At 38.4% G+C, this 15,630-nt stretch overlaps 1 protein-coding gene across 1 annotated transcript in view; it reads right to left on the reverse strand.

Annotated features, from left to right (window-relative positions):
• Nucleotides 1-15,630, reverse strand: part of MANBA (mannosidase beta) — a 125,346-nt gene that overhangs the window by 27,990 nt on the left and 81,726 nt on the right. The window contains exons 11-12 of the mRNA XM_044680364.1: nucleotides 9,935-10,102; nucleotides 395-613 (exon numbers count right to left, since the gene is read on the reverse strand). Of these exons, the coding sequence (XP_044536299.1) occupies nucleotides 395-613; nucleotides 9,935-10,102 (387 nt within the window). The remainder of the gene's footprint in view (nucleotides 1-394; nucleotides 614-9,934; nucleotides 10,103-15,630) is intronic.

The raw sequence follows: 15,630 nt of genomic DNA on the forward strand, positions 1-15,630 counted from the left end.
ATGGCAACTCTGAATAATTTCTGCAATGTGATAAGCATGACTTGACCAATCAGTGTCTCTTAGGATATCAAAATATTTAATCAAACCACATAATAAGTAAAAGGAAACAATCTTTAAATGTTGAAGGTACATAATTGACAACAAAAATAAAGAGAGCTCACAGTAGGCATGTAATAAATGTTTGTTGAATTTGAAAAACACTATTTAGATCTAGCTTACATAATAATGTAAAAATTATAATTTCTTTGATTTCTTTCCCTAATGCTTACAGCAAGTAGGAAAATAAATATATGTCACCTGCTAACCACTGTCTAGAAGTCAGATGTTCCTTGCATATATGTTCCATGTCTTACCAGTCTGATTATGGTACAGGAGAAAATGAAACAAAGATTACCTTTTCCAAGGTACTGAAGGAGGGCCAGGATTGAAATCCATATTCAGAAACAAATCGAGCTTTAGGAAACACTTTCCAATTCCAGCAGTCACTGGCATAATCATAAAAATGTACATCACCAAAATGAGGATCATAGGGTTTTTGGGAAACCCCGCCTTCTGCCATGGATTCTGCTCCATTTGTGGGGCTAGATGTGACGAAAGGACGACTCTGGTCCTCCTATATTAAAATAAATCAAACCAAATAATGTGTTTAAAGAGTAAAACTTTTCTTTGGAAAATGAAAACCCGAAATTAGCTTTTTTCCTTAAATGAAACTAAAATAAAATGCCCTCTGGGTAGAAATACCAAGACGATTTTCATGTTATTTTGTACCTGATTTATATGCCCCTCTCTTTCACAAAAGTAAAGTGTAAGCATCTAGAGGGCAGGGATTGACTCACTTTTGTCTTTGTCTCCCTGGCCCTCAGCCAATTCCCTGACATATAGATAATGCAAAATTTATTGATCGATGATTTTCATTTAATATTAGGGGCTCAGTGAATTGATAGTCATGCTTACAGAGAGGAGGTCCTGGGTTCAAAATTTGCCTCAGACACTTCCGGGCTGTGTGACTCTGGGCAAATCACTTAAACCCCATTGCCTAGCCCTTACCATTTTTCTGCCTTGGAATCAATGTTGATTCCAAGGCAGAAGGTAAGGTTTTTGTTTTAAGCACAATTCCCACAAGTTTGTTCATTTCCCTTCATTCTTTGAAATCTATGATCAGATTGTTATCACCATGCAAATGATTCCCAGATCCATATATGCGGTCCTTATCTATATCCTGAGCTCCAGCACATCATCACTTACTGCCTATAGGATATTTCCAATTGGGCATCCTTGAGCCGTCTCAAATAAGAAGTCCAAAGTGGAACCAAACATAAACATCCTCCAGAGTTACCAAAATTACCTACTTCTACTGAGGATATCACCATGCTTCTAGTCATCAAAATTCCTGACCCTGGAGTCACGGCGGATGCTTCACTCTTTCTCCCTTTCTCCTTGATATTTAATTAGCTATCAAGACATTCCAATTCTATCTTCGCATCTCTCAGACTCAACACCTTCTTTCCTTCCCTCATGCTGCCTCTATTATTACCACTCACTTCAGGTCCTCATCACTTCTCCCCAGGCTAGTACGATCATCTTTTACTTGGTCTCTCTGACTCCAGTTTTGACCCTCTCCAATTTAATCTCGACACAGTTGGCAAATTGGTATTTCTAAACACATGCCATTACTCCCCTGCCCAAGAAGCTTCTAAGGACAAAATACAAACTCCTCTGCTTGGCATTTAAGGCCCTTCACAATCTGGCTCCACACTCTCTCTCTCTCTCATCAGACTGACTTCACAATACTCCTCCTCACGGACCTGGTTCTAACCAAAACAGCCTACTCCCTGCCCATAACCTTCATCTCTTCTGGTGACCCAGGTCTGGATGGCACCCCCTCCTCAATTCCACCTCTTAGAATGCCTAGTATCTGTCAAACCTCAGCTCATGTATATAAATGGAATTACTATATGAGTGTATGCATATAAAAATATAAATGCAATACGTGTGTACTATGTCTGCGTATATATATTGCATATGTTTTATATTGGTTTGTGTATGCACTGTTTCCTTCCTATAGAATATAAGCTCTTTGAGGGCAGTCAGTCAATCAACAAGCATTTAACTAATGCTTACTATGTACCAGGCTAAGTAAAGTCTACTTCCTTATTTTCTTTGTATCTCCAATGCCTAAAAAAGTTGTTGGTGTAGAGGAACCCTTAAAAAGTGATGACCAGGGAGCAGCTGGGTAGTTCAGTGGATTGAGAGTCAGACCTAGAGACAGGAGGTTCTAGGTTCAAGTCCAGCCTCAGACACTTCCCAGCTACTGTGACCCTGGGCAAGTCACTTGACCCCCACTGCCCACCCTTACCACTCTTCCACCTAGGAGCCAATACACAGAAGTTAAGGGTTTAAAAAAAAAAGTGCTGACCAAGTATACACTGTCTTTAATTTGAGATAAAACAGTAATTGAATATTTGTTAATTGTCTATTAATCCCTGTTCTTTGTAAAATGCTATGAGATTTAGGTGAGGTTTATTCATATTTGAATTTCTTTCATGATTAAAATTATGTTAAAAAGGGTTGTTAAATAAAAGGTTTGTTTGAGCCAGGAAAGTGATTAATTGGTCTCTACCTAAGTGTGCCTGCCTACTTCTGAAAGCATCTGACAAGAGGAAATAAAAATATAAGAAATATTTGCTTAGCCTATACACCTTCTTTTTATTGAGTGATGTTATCCGCCTTTCTGTTAGATGGGCAAAACCACTCTAGCCCACTCTGGCGACCCTAAAACTGTCACTTGTCAGGGCTAGTACCAATCACCAACCTCACACTGAGGTTTGTAAATAATGGAACCTAACAGCTAACTCCCTTCCCAATTCCACTGGCTTTTGGATTTCCATTTAATAATACTATTCAAAGTTCCATGTTTATTGTGGATGATCTGGTATGAAAACAGGATACTGTCCTGGGGAAAGATTACAAAAAAGCATATTGTGCAGTAAGAAATGAACTCATGATTGATAAGTAATTAACAGGAAAGAACTTTGTTAGAAGTAAAGGTAGTAACCACCCAGGCAGTATTTCATTTGGTGCTATTTGTCTTCAAAGCATTCTACAAACCTCAATGCCCATCTAAGCACTAATTACTACTCACAATATCTGCAGGAGGCTACTAAGTCTTTATGAAGCATGCATTATCACCCCCATTTTACAGAGGGGGAAAAGATGTCAGAGGGAAGTAACTTACTCTTGTGCACTGGTACCAAAACAGTAACTATAAGCAGGAAGTCACATCTATATTTAGAAAAGAGTTAAAAAACAAACATGTTCCCTGAATTATATAATCACTAATTAACTCTCATTCTGCCTTCTAGGGAAAAGGAGAAATATACCCATTTTATGGAAATAGTATGAAGTTTACAAAACATCTTACATGGATGCCCCATGGTCTAATGAATGGGAGAAGGGGAAGAGAGGGGGAGAGAGAAGGAGAGGGTGAGGGTGAGGGAGAGGGAGAGGGAGAAGGAGAGGGAGAGGGAAAAGGAGAGGGAAAGGAAGAGGGAGAGGGAGACAGAAACAGAGAGAGAGATTCCCAGTAAAAATACTACCTATTCATGGCATATAATCTTTAAAATATATTGTTATTCCTCTCCGCTAATGCTTTATTTAATATTTTTGCATTGATATTCATTAGGGATATTGATTAATAGAAAAGGTTCTTGGGGCAGCTGGGTAGCTCAGTGGATTGAGAGTGAGGCCTAGAGACAAGAGGTCCTAGGTTCAAATCCGGCCTTAGCCACTTCCCAGCTGTGTGACCCAGGGCAAGTCACTTGACCCCCACTGCCCACCCTTACCACTCTTCCACCAAGGAGCCAATACACAAAAGTTAAGAGTTTAAAAAAAATAAAAAAAATTAGAAAAGGTTCTTAACTCAAGGTCCACAGACTCTCAAATAGGTCCACAGACAGATTTCAAGGAGTCTGAGAAAATGATTGGGAAAAATTAATTATATATTTATTTTTACTAACTTCCAAATGACATTTAACATTTTCCTCAGCTATTAAATTTTTATTTTCCTGAGAAAGGATTCAGATGTTTTAACCAAATCATCAAAGGAGTCATAACAACAAAAAGATTTTTAACAACCCCTGGTCTGTAATTTTCTTTCTCTGTCTTTTCCCTATTTTACGTATCAAGAACATATTTGTACCAGAGAAAGAATTTGGAAGTATCTCTTCTTTTCCCATTTTTGCAAAGTATAATACTGGAATTAATTGTTCGTTGAATATTTGATAGAATTCACTTGTAAATTCATTTTGGTTTGAAGTGTTTTTTTTTCTTTTCTTTAGGCATTCATTATGACATTCAAATTATGCTCCCTAAATTTGGTTATTTAGATAATCCAGTTCTTTTATTAAACTAAACATTTTATTATTTTTCTAAATATTCATTTGTTTTGCCTATTGATTTCCTTGGCATGTAATTGAGAAAAATAATTTGATGGTTTATTCATTGCATTTGTTATAAAATCTCCTTTTTTTCCTTTTAAACAGAACCTGATTACTTGTTTTTTAAAATAGACTAAATAATTAATTTATCTGTTTTATTAATTTCCTCTAAGAAACAAATTCCCAAGTTTTATTGATTGATTAATGAGTTCTTTTGCCTTTACTTTTATTCATGTCTTCTTTGGTTTTTCAGAATTACAACTCTGGTATTTTGTTGGGGTTTTTCTGATTCTTTGATTTCCTTTTTTTTTTCTTTAATTGTATTCAAAATTCACTGATCTATTTTTTCTTTCTTTTCCTGATGGAAACATTTAGAGATACAAATTCTTCCCAAGGCCTATTTTAATTGCATTCCTTAAGTCAAAATACATCATTGTTATTTTCTTTGATGAAATCTTCCACAGTTTCTATTATGTTTAGAGAATCCAATTCATTAGGATTAAATTATTTAGTTTCCAGTTAATTTTTATTCCTTTCTTTAAAGGCTCTTTATTGAACACGGTTTTTATTACATTGTGGTAAATAGTGGACATATCTAATAGTTCTGTTTTCCCACATTTAAAAAAAACATTTGTAATGTTTTTTATGACCTAATATATGATCAATCTTTGTAAAGGTGCCATGAACAGATGAAAAATAGGTAAATGTCTTTCTGACCCCATTCAGTAATTACTAGATTTCTTTAATGTTCTGCTCAGATTCCTAATTTCTTTCTTGCGTATTTTTTTGTTAGACTTCTCTGGGTCTGAAAAGTATACACTGCCTCTATTATACTTTTTCTACTTTTCTCTATAATTTATATTAAGTATTTAGATTCTATGTTGTTCAGGCATATATTTTAGGGTTTAATTGTTCTTTGTTATCTATAGAGTCCTTAAACATATCTACTTCTCTATTTTTACTGAACTTTTCTTTGAAATCATGATTGTTGTCCTTTTTTTAGTTCACCTGAATCATAAGAAATTATATTCTCATCACTACTTTTAACTGTGTGAATCTTTTTATTTCAAGTGTTTCTTGTAAACAACATACTATTGGTTTCTGCTTTCTAATCTATTCTGCTATCATGTTTTATGGATGAGTTCATTCCATTTGTATTCTTGGTTAACTACATATTTCTCTCCATCCTGTCTTTTTGTAGTTTTTCTTCTTTTTCCTTGATGTTCTCCTTAAATAAGGTGGTGAGAGAGAAATAATATTTGCAGAATATTATTAAATAATAACTAAGGCAACCTCTTTCCATTCTGTTTCCTCTTTTCTCTTCCCCTTCTCTATCTCTATCATAGGCTTTAATTCTCTTTCCTTTTAATAACCTTCCCACCCTCTGATGTTGAGTTTATTTTGTTTAGAACTACTACCTTCCATCTTAAACTCTCCCCCTCACTTCTCTTTTCCTAACCTTTCTTCCTTCCACCATTTTATTTTTGAGTTTACTTTAAACCTATACCACACTTTGGTTTGTGCTGGACAACTATGACTCTATCCTCAGCTTCCACAGCTTTAATATACAGTCCTAGAGGGGTTGGAGGAATTTAGAGCAGTTTCTATGTAATTATTCCTTCCAGTACATTTTGCGAGTTTTTCTTGAAATATTTGTGTGGGATTTGGGCTTCTCTAAGTTCTAAACATGTCACCATTTCCCCACACAATTCCCAGAAAATATGAGCTTCCTTTTTAGACAATGAGGGGAGTGCCAGTAACTTACTACAAACTACACCTGGAATCATCTGGATTCTCCCCAGCCAGTGTATCACCCACATTTGCCTGAGCAGATTTCATCTTTACTCTTCACAGGGTTCATCTCCCACCCTTTGTCCTTCATAGGAACTACCATGCTATCTAACTCTTCTGCCACTGTGGCCTCAGTTGGGCATACCAACATTACATAATCACTGTAGGGGTCAAAATAAGTGCTCTTGGGAAGAAGGGCCTCTTTCAAGCGCCTCCCCACCAATCTGTGGCAATACGAAGGAGAATTCAAAACACTCTGAGGCAGGAGTGAATATATACTGAGCTCCTCAGGAAAAACACAAACTATTCCTGACTAGTCTTGATCATATACAGAGAAGAAAATGCATGGTCAAAAGCAAAGACTCCAGAACACTAGATCAGGGTTTGGGCTACTTCGTCTATCATGTTGACAAGGTAAAGAATGACCAAAGAAATCAGCCCAGCAACTTTATTCAGCTCCCGTAATTTATTCTAAATCATCAAGTACCCTCTTGCCATCTTCATCAGCTACCCAGTTATTATAAAGAGGATTTGAAGTGCTCTGCCCTCTTTCATTTCCGTTACTGGGAAGAAAATAGCTTTCACACACACGCCGAACTAATACTGTTTAGCTACATCAGAAAAAGGGTTTCCATTTAGCCCTAATGAAATTAAATGGTAGTGAGCCATTACAGGTACTTATTTCCAAGAATTCACAATATCCATGTCCACAATACCTTCCCTCTGATTATCTCATACAAATGAGACACACACAGGAGTCTTCCACCCACCTTTATACAAGGACTGACATTCTGCTCTTCTCTTCATTGACCTTCCAGTCTGCCGACAGAACAGTCTAAGCCTTAGAGAAACCTTGTACCTTTCCTAAAGGGGATTCAGCCCAAGAGTTTCTCAAATCTGGATACCTGAAAAACCTAGATGGCTCTGAAGAACAAGAGTCGGGGAATGGGGACACCGAGGTGGCTAATGCATAGACAGCTAAGCCTAGGGATGGACGATCTTAGGTTCAAATCTGGCCTCAGACACTTCTTGGCTGGGTGACCCTGGGCAAGTCATCTAACCCCCATTGCCTACCCTTACCACTCTTCTGCCTTGAAACCAATACACAGTAGTGATTCTAAGATGGAAGGTAAGGGTTAAAAAAACAAAAAAGAAAATATACTGGAGGGCAGGTAGACAAAAAATGGTTCTTCTGCTCCTCTTTGTTATGTGCAGAGCTTAGCACAGTGCCTAGCACACTTAATAAAGGCTTACCGACTAACATTCCATCTGGAGCTCCCTTAGTGTGACCCTTCTCCCTTGTGTGATTACTAAAACCATAAGCCACCACTACCACTTCCCGCCATGATCCTTAAGGACCAAAAGCTCATTTATTTCTGCCTTTAATTGCCCAATTATTGCTGTTCATTTGTCTGACTCTTTGTGATTCCATTTGGGGTTTTCTTGGCAAAGATATGAGCCTGATTTGCCATTTCCTTCTCCCGCTTATTTTACAATGAGGAAACTGAGGCAAACAAGGTTAAATGACTTGCCCAGTGTCATACCACTAGTAGATGTCTGAGGCCATTAATCTTCTTGACTCCAGGCCCAGCACTCTATCCGCTGCACCACCTACCTGCCCTAATTGCCTAATACACAGGGGCAATTTTTATCTTCATTTTTCTTTTTAACATCACCAATAAAGGTCATGAGTATTTGACTCTCACCCACCTCTATTTTCCTGTCAAGGTTGTAAAAGGGAGAGTTCTCTTTGTTATCCTAAACAACATGGCAGCAATGATCTATCTGGTCATCTGATCACCTGAGGCTCTCTTTCTTCTGGAAAACCCCTTCTTCACATGAACGATAAATTTACTACAGAACCATTCCCATACCACCTCAGTCCACCATGCCAAATATATTCTTGGCCAGGCCAAATACAGGCCAGACCAGGGATTCAGGCTTATTGTTAGAAAGTGATGATGTACCTGTGAACTATAAAATGCAATAAAAATGACTTCATTAACAGAAAGGGATAAAAAACATATAATTTATAAGGTTAAATATATAGTAAGTCTGATAAATCAGCTTTTCCCATAATCCTCTACATTCACCATGACAACCAGTCCTGTTATGTCCCTTCTGGGACAGAGGAACTCCTGATAAAACCTTGGACAGCAACTCCTCATAGGTTGAATTTTTTTATGCCTCTGGAGGCCATGAAGCCAGATGGCCTCACCACCCTTTTAAGAAGCCAGTCTAGTCTATTAAAACAAGTTGGTGTTCCTCCTGCAGATCTCTTCTTACCCTTTTTGTCCTAAATTACTTATGCAACATTGGTACTGATTTCTGTTGAATGTTTGATGGAATGCCCTTGTGAAGCCATCTCTTCCTAGGATGTTTTCTTTAGGAATTCCTTGTTCAATTTGTCAATTTGTTTATCTGAGATTGGGTTATTTCAAAAATCCATTGTTGGTTTCTAATACATAATGCAAACTTCCACACATATTTCCAAAGCCATCCCATTCATCCAAGTTTCCATTTTTTTATCAATAAATATTCACTAGGCACCTATGATGTGCCAAGCAACTGTGCTAAGTCCGGGAGATACAAAAGTGGCAGAAGACTTTAAAAACCTGCCCTCAAATTCTTACAGTCTAATGAAAGAAACAACAAGGAAGGAAATATATACAAAGCAAGCCAGCCTCAAGATAAGCAGGAAATAATTACCAGCGGGAAGGCACTGGAATAAGAGAGATTGGAGAAGGCTTCTTAGAGAAGCTAGGATTTTAGCTGGAACTTAAAGGAAGCCAGGGAGGTCAGTGAGAGTGGAGGATGGAGAGCATTTCTGGCATTAGGGACCTCCAGAGAAAATGCCCAGAACTGAGAAATGGAGCATCTTGTTCATTGAGCAGCCAGGAGGCTAGTGTCTTTGGATCAAAGTGTACAAGTTGAGGAGTAAGATGTAAGAAGATTGGAAAGCTTAGAGAAGGCTAGGTTAGGAAGGGCTTTGAATGCCAAATGGAGCATTCTGTATTTGATCCTCAAGGAGACAGGCAGTCACTGGCATTTACTAGGATCAGATCTGAGTTTGAGGAAAATCAACTTTAGAAGCTGAAAGGAGGTTGGAGTGTTGGAGAAGCTTCAGACAGGCAGCTCCACCAGCAGGCTACTTAGTCCAGGTGTGAGGTGATGAAGACCTACATGGGGGGAGTGAAAGGGGGGGTGGTAGCATCAGAAGGGAGAGACCTTGAAGGTGACTTGATAACAGATTGGAAGAGAGGATGAAGGAACCTCTATTTCCTCATCTGAAAAATAGAGGTAAAAGATACTTACACCTACCAGATAGGATTGTTGTAAAACTCAAATAAGATCATGGATCTTTCCAAATAAAGATCTTTCCAAATGTCCACATTTAAAGGCACAGAATGTTAGATCTGGAAAGGGCAATAGACATCTTATCCAACCTCTCAAGGTGAACAGAGCTAGTTAATGATAGCATTAATAAGTCAAAAGAGATTTAAAAACCTCTCTCCTTCCTCCCCATGATAATGGCCTGAAACTCTGCGCCTACATCCCTACTGTCCCACACCCCAGGCAGCAGCAGTGAGGGCAAAGGGCAGTCCTGAAGGGGAAAAAAGCATCCTAAAGTTGTCTTACTAAAGGGTAATATTCTATATTAATTCATTTAGAAATTCATTCTTAAACCACACCAAAGCAGTACTTACCGCCAGGACAATCTCTCTGATATTTTTCACATACAACGTCACATAATCTGTGATGTAGAGTTCGAGTTTACTGGATGGCACAGAAAACCAGTTGTCTGCCAAAGCAGCTTCATTTTCATTGTTACCACTCCATATGATGATGGATGGGTGAGATTTCAATCTTCTGATCTGAAATTTAAGGGGAAAAAAGAGAGACTACTTTTTTTTTCAAATGCATAAGGCAAAAAAATGTGAAGCATCCTTCTTTGAATAGCTCTGACACTGGTTCTTCAGTGATCATGGATTTGCACCTATGGAGAATGACCAGAAAAATGCTGCTATTTGAAAGATGGGTTTGAGTGTGTCAAAGGAGCTTAGAATTACTGAAAGCACTAATTAGCTTTCTAGATATAGTCTTGCTCCTTTTTCTATTAAACCTTTGGCCCAGGTCTCTGTCCTTATGTAGGTCCTGCCCCAGGTTTGTGTCCTGATGGACTGACACAAGGTGCTGCTGCCCATTAGATGCATGTCACTAACTGAACAGCCCACTTCAGATATGACCATTCTGTCAAGGTTCTGTCAAGCTGGGAAGGCCATAAGGATGGACTCAGTGATAGACCATACTGCAAAAGAGAACTGGAAGGAGTCATGAGACCAGGCTGACACATCTACTACAAATTTGTGTTATCTAATCTCAATGGTGATGTGCCTATGATGTGACAAGCACTATGGTAAATGCTGGAGATACAAAAGAGGCAAAAGACAGGATCTGCCCTCATAGTGCTTACAATCTAATGAGAGAGACAACATGGAAGCAAGTATATGCAGAGCAAGCTAGCTACAAAATTAGCAGGAAACAATTACTGGAAGAAAGGCACTGGAATTAAGAGATGTTGAAGGGAAGTCTTGGATGCAGCTGGGCAATCCTTCTACACCTCTCTAATCAGTTTTCTATTTTATTTTCCACAATTCCTTTTCCAAATCTTTCCTTGCCTTATCAAACTTCCCATAGTAGAGTAGAAACACAGAAGAAAAACAACTGCTTGATCACATGGGTTGATGGGGATATGACTGGGGATTTCAAAATGATCATCCTAGTGCAAATATCAGTAATATGGAAATAGGTCTTGATCAATCGCACATTTAAAACCCAGTGGAATTATGCATCAGCTATGGGAGGGGTCTTGGGAGAGGGGAGGGAAATCCTGTAACCATGGAAAAATGCTCTAAATTAATTAAATAAATTAAATAAAAATTTCAAAACAACAAAAAAGCTCCCCACAATTAGCCCTTTCTCCAACCTTCCAGCTGATGACCTTGTCTCATACATCTTGGAAAAAAACTGAGGCTATTAGTTGAGAACTTTCTCCTCTTCCCATCAACTCAACTCACAGTCTTCTGATAACATCTCACTCTATGTCTTCTCTTGCTTCATGCCTGATGAAGAGACAGCCCTAGTTCTTGCCATAGCCAGCCCCTCTAGTTATATATTTAATCTCATTCCCTTCTGTCTTCTCCAGCTGTTTCTCCTATCATCTTTTCTCTCTAATCTTCATATGTACTGTTCTTTCCAAGTTCCATATATATATTTCTATGACTCCCTCATTCTTTTTTTAAATAATTTTTATTTTTTAGAAAAGTTATCATGGTTACATGATTCATGTTCTTACTTTCCCTTTCACCCCCTGATCTCCCCTCCCCCCAATAGTGGATGCACTTTTCCCCTGGTTTTAACATGTGTCATCAATCAAGATTTATTTCCAAATTGTTGATAGTTGCATTGGTGTGGTAGTTTTGGGTCTACATCCCCAATCATGTCCGCCTCAACCCATGTGTTCAAGCAGTTGTTTTTCTTCTGTTTTCACTCCTGTAGTTCTTCCTCTGAATGTGGGTAACGTTCTTTTCCATAAGTCCCTCAGAATTCTCCTGGGTCATTGCATTGCTGCTAGTACAGAAGTCCATTACATTCGATTTTACCACAGTGTATTGGTACAATGTTCTTCTGGCTCTGCTCCTTTCGCTCTGCATCAATTCCTGGAGGTCATTCCAGTTCACATGGAATTCCTCCAGTTTATTATTCCTTTGAGCACAATAGTATTCCATCACCAGCATATACCACAATTTGTTCAGCCATTCCCCAATTGAAGGACATACCCTCGTTTTCCAGTTTTTTGCCACCACAAAAAGCGCGGCTATAAATATTTTCGTGCAAGTCTGTTTATCTATTATCTCTTTGGGGTACAAACCCGACAATGGTATGACTGGATCAAACGGAAGGCAATCTTTTATAGCCCTTTGAGCATAGTTCCAAATTGCCATCCAGAATGGTTGGATCAGTTCACAATTCCACCAGCAATGCATTAATGTCCCAATTTGGCCACATCCCCTCCAACATTCATTACTCTCCCCTACTATCATTTAGCCAATCTGCTAAGTGTGAGGTGACACCTCAGAGTTGGTTTAATTTGCATTTCTCTAATTATTAGAAATTTAGAGCACTTTCTCATGTGCTTATTGATATTTTTGATTTCTTTATCTGCAAATTGCCTATTCATGTCCCTTGCCCATTTAACGATTGGGGAATGGCTTGATTTTTTATACAATTGCTTTAACTCCTTGTATATTTGAGTAATTAGACCCCTATTAGAGTTTTTTGTTATAAAGATTTTTCCCAATTTGTCGTTTCCCTTCTGATTTTGGTTGCATTGTTTTTGTTTGTACAAAAGCTTTTTAATTTAGTATAATCAAGCATCCCATTCACATTCAGAGTTATAATTATCAGTTGTGTATTCCCCAACATTTTGGTATCCTCTCTTAGTTATACCTCTTCTTCTTGGGCTATTTCCTTTTAAGTCAGTGATTTGTTTTAAACCAGTAACCCTTGTCAGCTCCCTTGATTTACTATCCTTTCTACCCCCTCCCTTGTTATTCCCCTCTTTTTATTTTTAAGGCCTAATGAATTCCCTCTACCTTCTCTTCCCCTCCCTTTTTTGACCTCTCCACTCCTCTGCTCCCCTTGGTTTATCCCTTCTGATTTTCTCAGTAGGGTTAGATAGAGTTCTATATCGCAATGGATAAAGCTACTCTTCCCTCTCAGGGTTAATTTCACTGAGAGTAAGGTTTAAATATTACCTCTTAATGCTCTCTTCCTCTCCTTCTTATAATAGTATTCATCTCCTACCCTTCCCATGCCCTCTTTGTAATAGAATATCCTATTTTTCTTATTCCTTCAAGTTTCTCTTGGTGTCCTCTACTATTCACCCCCCTCTTTCTCACCCCCCCATATCATCTTAGACCATTTAGTACTCCAACCTCTCCCTACGAATAATTCTTCTAATTACTATAATAGTGGATACTATAATAGTTAATAGAGTTCACTACAGAGAATTATACATAACATTTCTCCACATAGGAATACAAATAATTAGATCTTATTGAAGCCCTTAAAGAGGCAAATTTTAAAAATATGAGTTTTCTTTCTTTCCCCTCTGTTTCTTATTTACCTTTTCATGTTTCTCTTGATTTTTGTGGTTGGATATCAAACTTTCCATTTAGTCCTGGTCTTTTCTGTGCAAATACTTGGAAATCTTCTATCTTGTTGAATGCCCATACTTTCCTCTGGAAGTACATAGTCAGTTATGATGGGTAGGTGATCCTTGGTTGTAGACTCAGTTCTCTTGCCTTTCTGAATATCATATTCCAAGCCTTGCGGTCTTTTAGTGTGGAGGCTGCCAGATCCTGTGTGATCCTGATTGGTGCCCCTTGATATCTGAATTGTCTCTTTCTGGCTTCTTGTAAAATTTTTTTCTTTTACTTGGAAGCTCTTGAATTTGGCTATTATATTCCTGGGGGTTGTCTTTTCAGGGTTTAGTGTAGAGGGCGATCTATGCATCCTTTCAATGTCTATATTGCCCTCTTGTAGAACTTCAGGGCAATTTTGCTGAATAATTTCCTTTAGTATGGAGTCCAAATTTCTATTAATTTCTGCTTTTTCAGGAAGACTAATGATTCTCAAATTATCTCTTCTAGACCTGTCTTCTTGATCTGTCAAATTCTCAGTGAGATATTTCATGTTTCCTTCTATTTTTATCAGTCTTTTGACTGTTTTATTTGTTCTTCTTGTCTTGAGAGATCATTGGCTTCTACTTGCACAATTCTTGTTTTTAGAGACTGGTTTTCTGCTGTATTCTTTTGATTTTTCTTTTCAATTTGGTCTATCTTGTTTTCCAGCTGTTTGATTTTGGTCTCCAATTTGCTTATCAATTCTTTTGATTTGGGGCATCTTTTTCTAATTGCCCAATTCTAGCCTTTAGAGACTGGTTTTTGGCTATAATCTTTTGGTTTTCCTTTTGAATCTGGTCTGTTTGGTTCTTCAAGGCTTCCAGCTGGTCATTTCTGGTCTTCAATTTGTTTATCAGTTCATTTGATTTCTGAGCCTTACTTTCTAATTGAGAAATTTTGCCTTTTAAACTGTTATTTTCTTGCCAGTTCTCTAGCATCTTTCTCATAATCTCAGATTTGAATTCTTCAATAGCTTGTGACCAGTTTTCATTTTTTTGGGAAGGTTTGGATATGATTACTTGTTTGTTCTCCTCTGCTGTTTGCTCTATTTTCTGGATTTTCTCTGTGTAAAAGTTGTCGAGTGTTACAGATATTTTCTTGTTCTTTCTTTTCTGGGGTTCTTGTCTCTGGCTTGCCATTGTAAGCTGAGTGCCCTCTCAGCTTTATCCTCACGCCCAGGGTCTGTCTGTGCTCTTTGGGCTCCTGAGGTCTCAGGTCTAGTTGTTCTCAGGGTCAAGCCTCCTGGTGGTCCCCTTGCTTGTTCCTCTGCCTGAAGCTCCTTTAACAGTCTCAGGGCACTACTTCCACAGTCCCCACCCACGGTCTGTGCCTGCACTCAGAATCCGCGTCTGCAGCTGCAACCTCATCTGCACTCAGGGTCTGTGTTCAAAGTCCACGTGTTCTTTAGCCTCTTGGGGTCTTAAGTCTTGCTGCTCTCAGGAACAGGCCCTGGTAACCCCAGGTAGCTGCCAAGGACTTAATGGATGCCCCAAACTTTCTCTAACTCTTGTACGCTGGCTTTGGCACTGTAGGTGGTGTGAGGTGTGTGTGTGGGGGGGTTGCTCAGCTTGCATTTTAGTAGAGCTGTTTCACCCCCTTATAGGATGGAAATGCCCCAAACCCATGTACCTTCAATGATGGGCCCTGTTGTGGGGTTCCTTCGTTCGTCTGGATTTGTTTTTACGTCCCCTTGAGGAGTCCTATATGTTTTGGTTAGGAGAGGTTAAGCAGCTGCTTTTTACTCTGCCGCTATCTTAACCCCATCTCTGACTCCCTCATTCTTAAAATAACTCGCCACATCCTACAATCTCTACTAACCTTTACTTTGGATCATTCCATTCATCTAAACTCCTTTTTATAAAAGGTCATTTCTTTTAGGTTTTGCTTGTCTTCTCAACTTTCAACTGAAACTATCACTCAAAAGTTACCAGTGACATCTTCATTGCTCTGGGGCTCCTTCTCTTTTCTCTCAATACTATCTTTTTAAAAATTTATCTCATTTTATTTTTATTTTTGTACTCAAAATATCCTAATTGAAGCAAAATTGCATTTTAAAGCAATAACAGAACCTATAGTAATCCAATTTTAAAAATGAATGTCACAGTGAAAAATAGGAATAGTTTTCCCCTAACAAATCTTCCCTCCTCAACTCCCAG

This window comes from Gracilinanus agilis, chromosome 6 (assembly GCF_016433145.1).
Source record: "Gracilinanus agilis isolate LMUSP501 chromosome 6, AgileGrace, whole genome shotgun sequence".
Classification (NCBI taxonomy): domain Eukaryota; kingdom Metazoa; phylum Chordata; class Mammalia; order Didelphimorphia; family Didelphidae; genus Gracilinanus; species Gracilinanus agilis.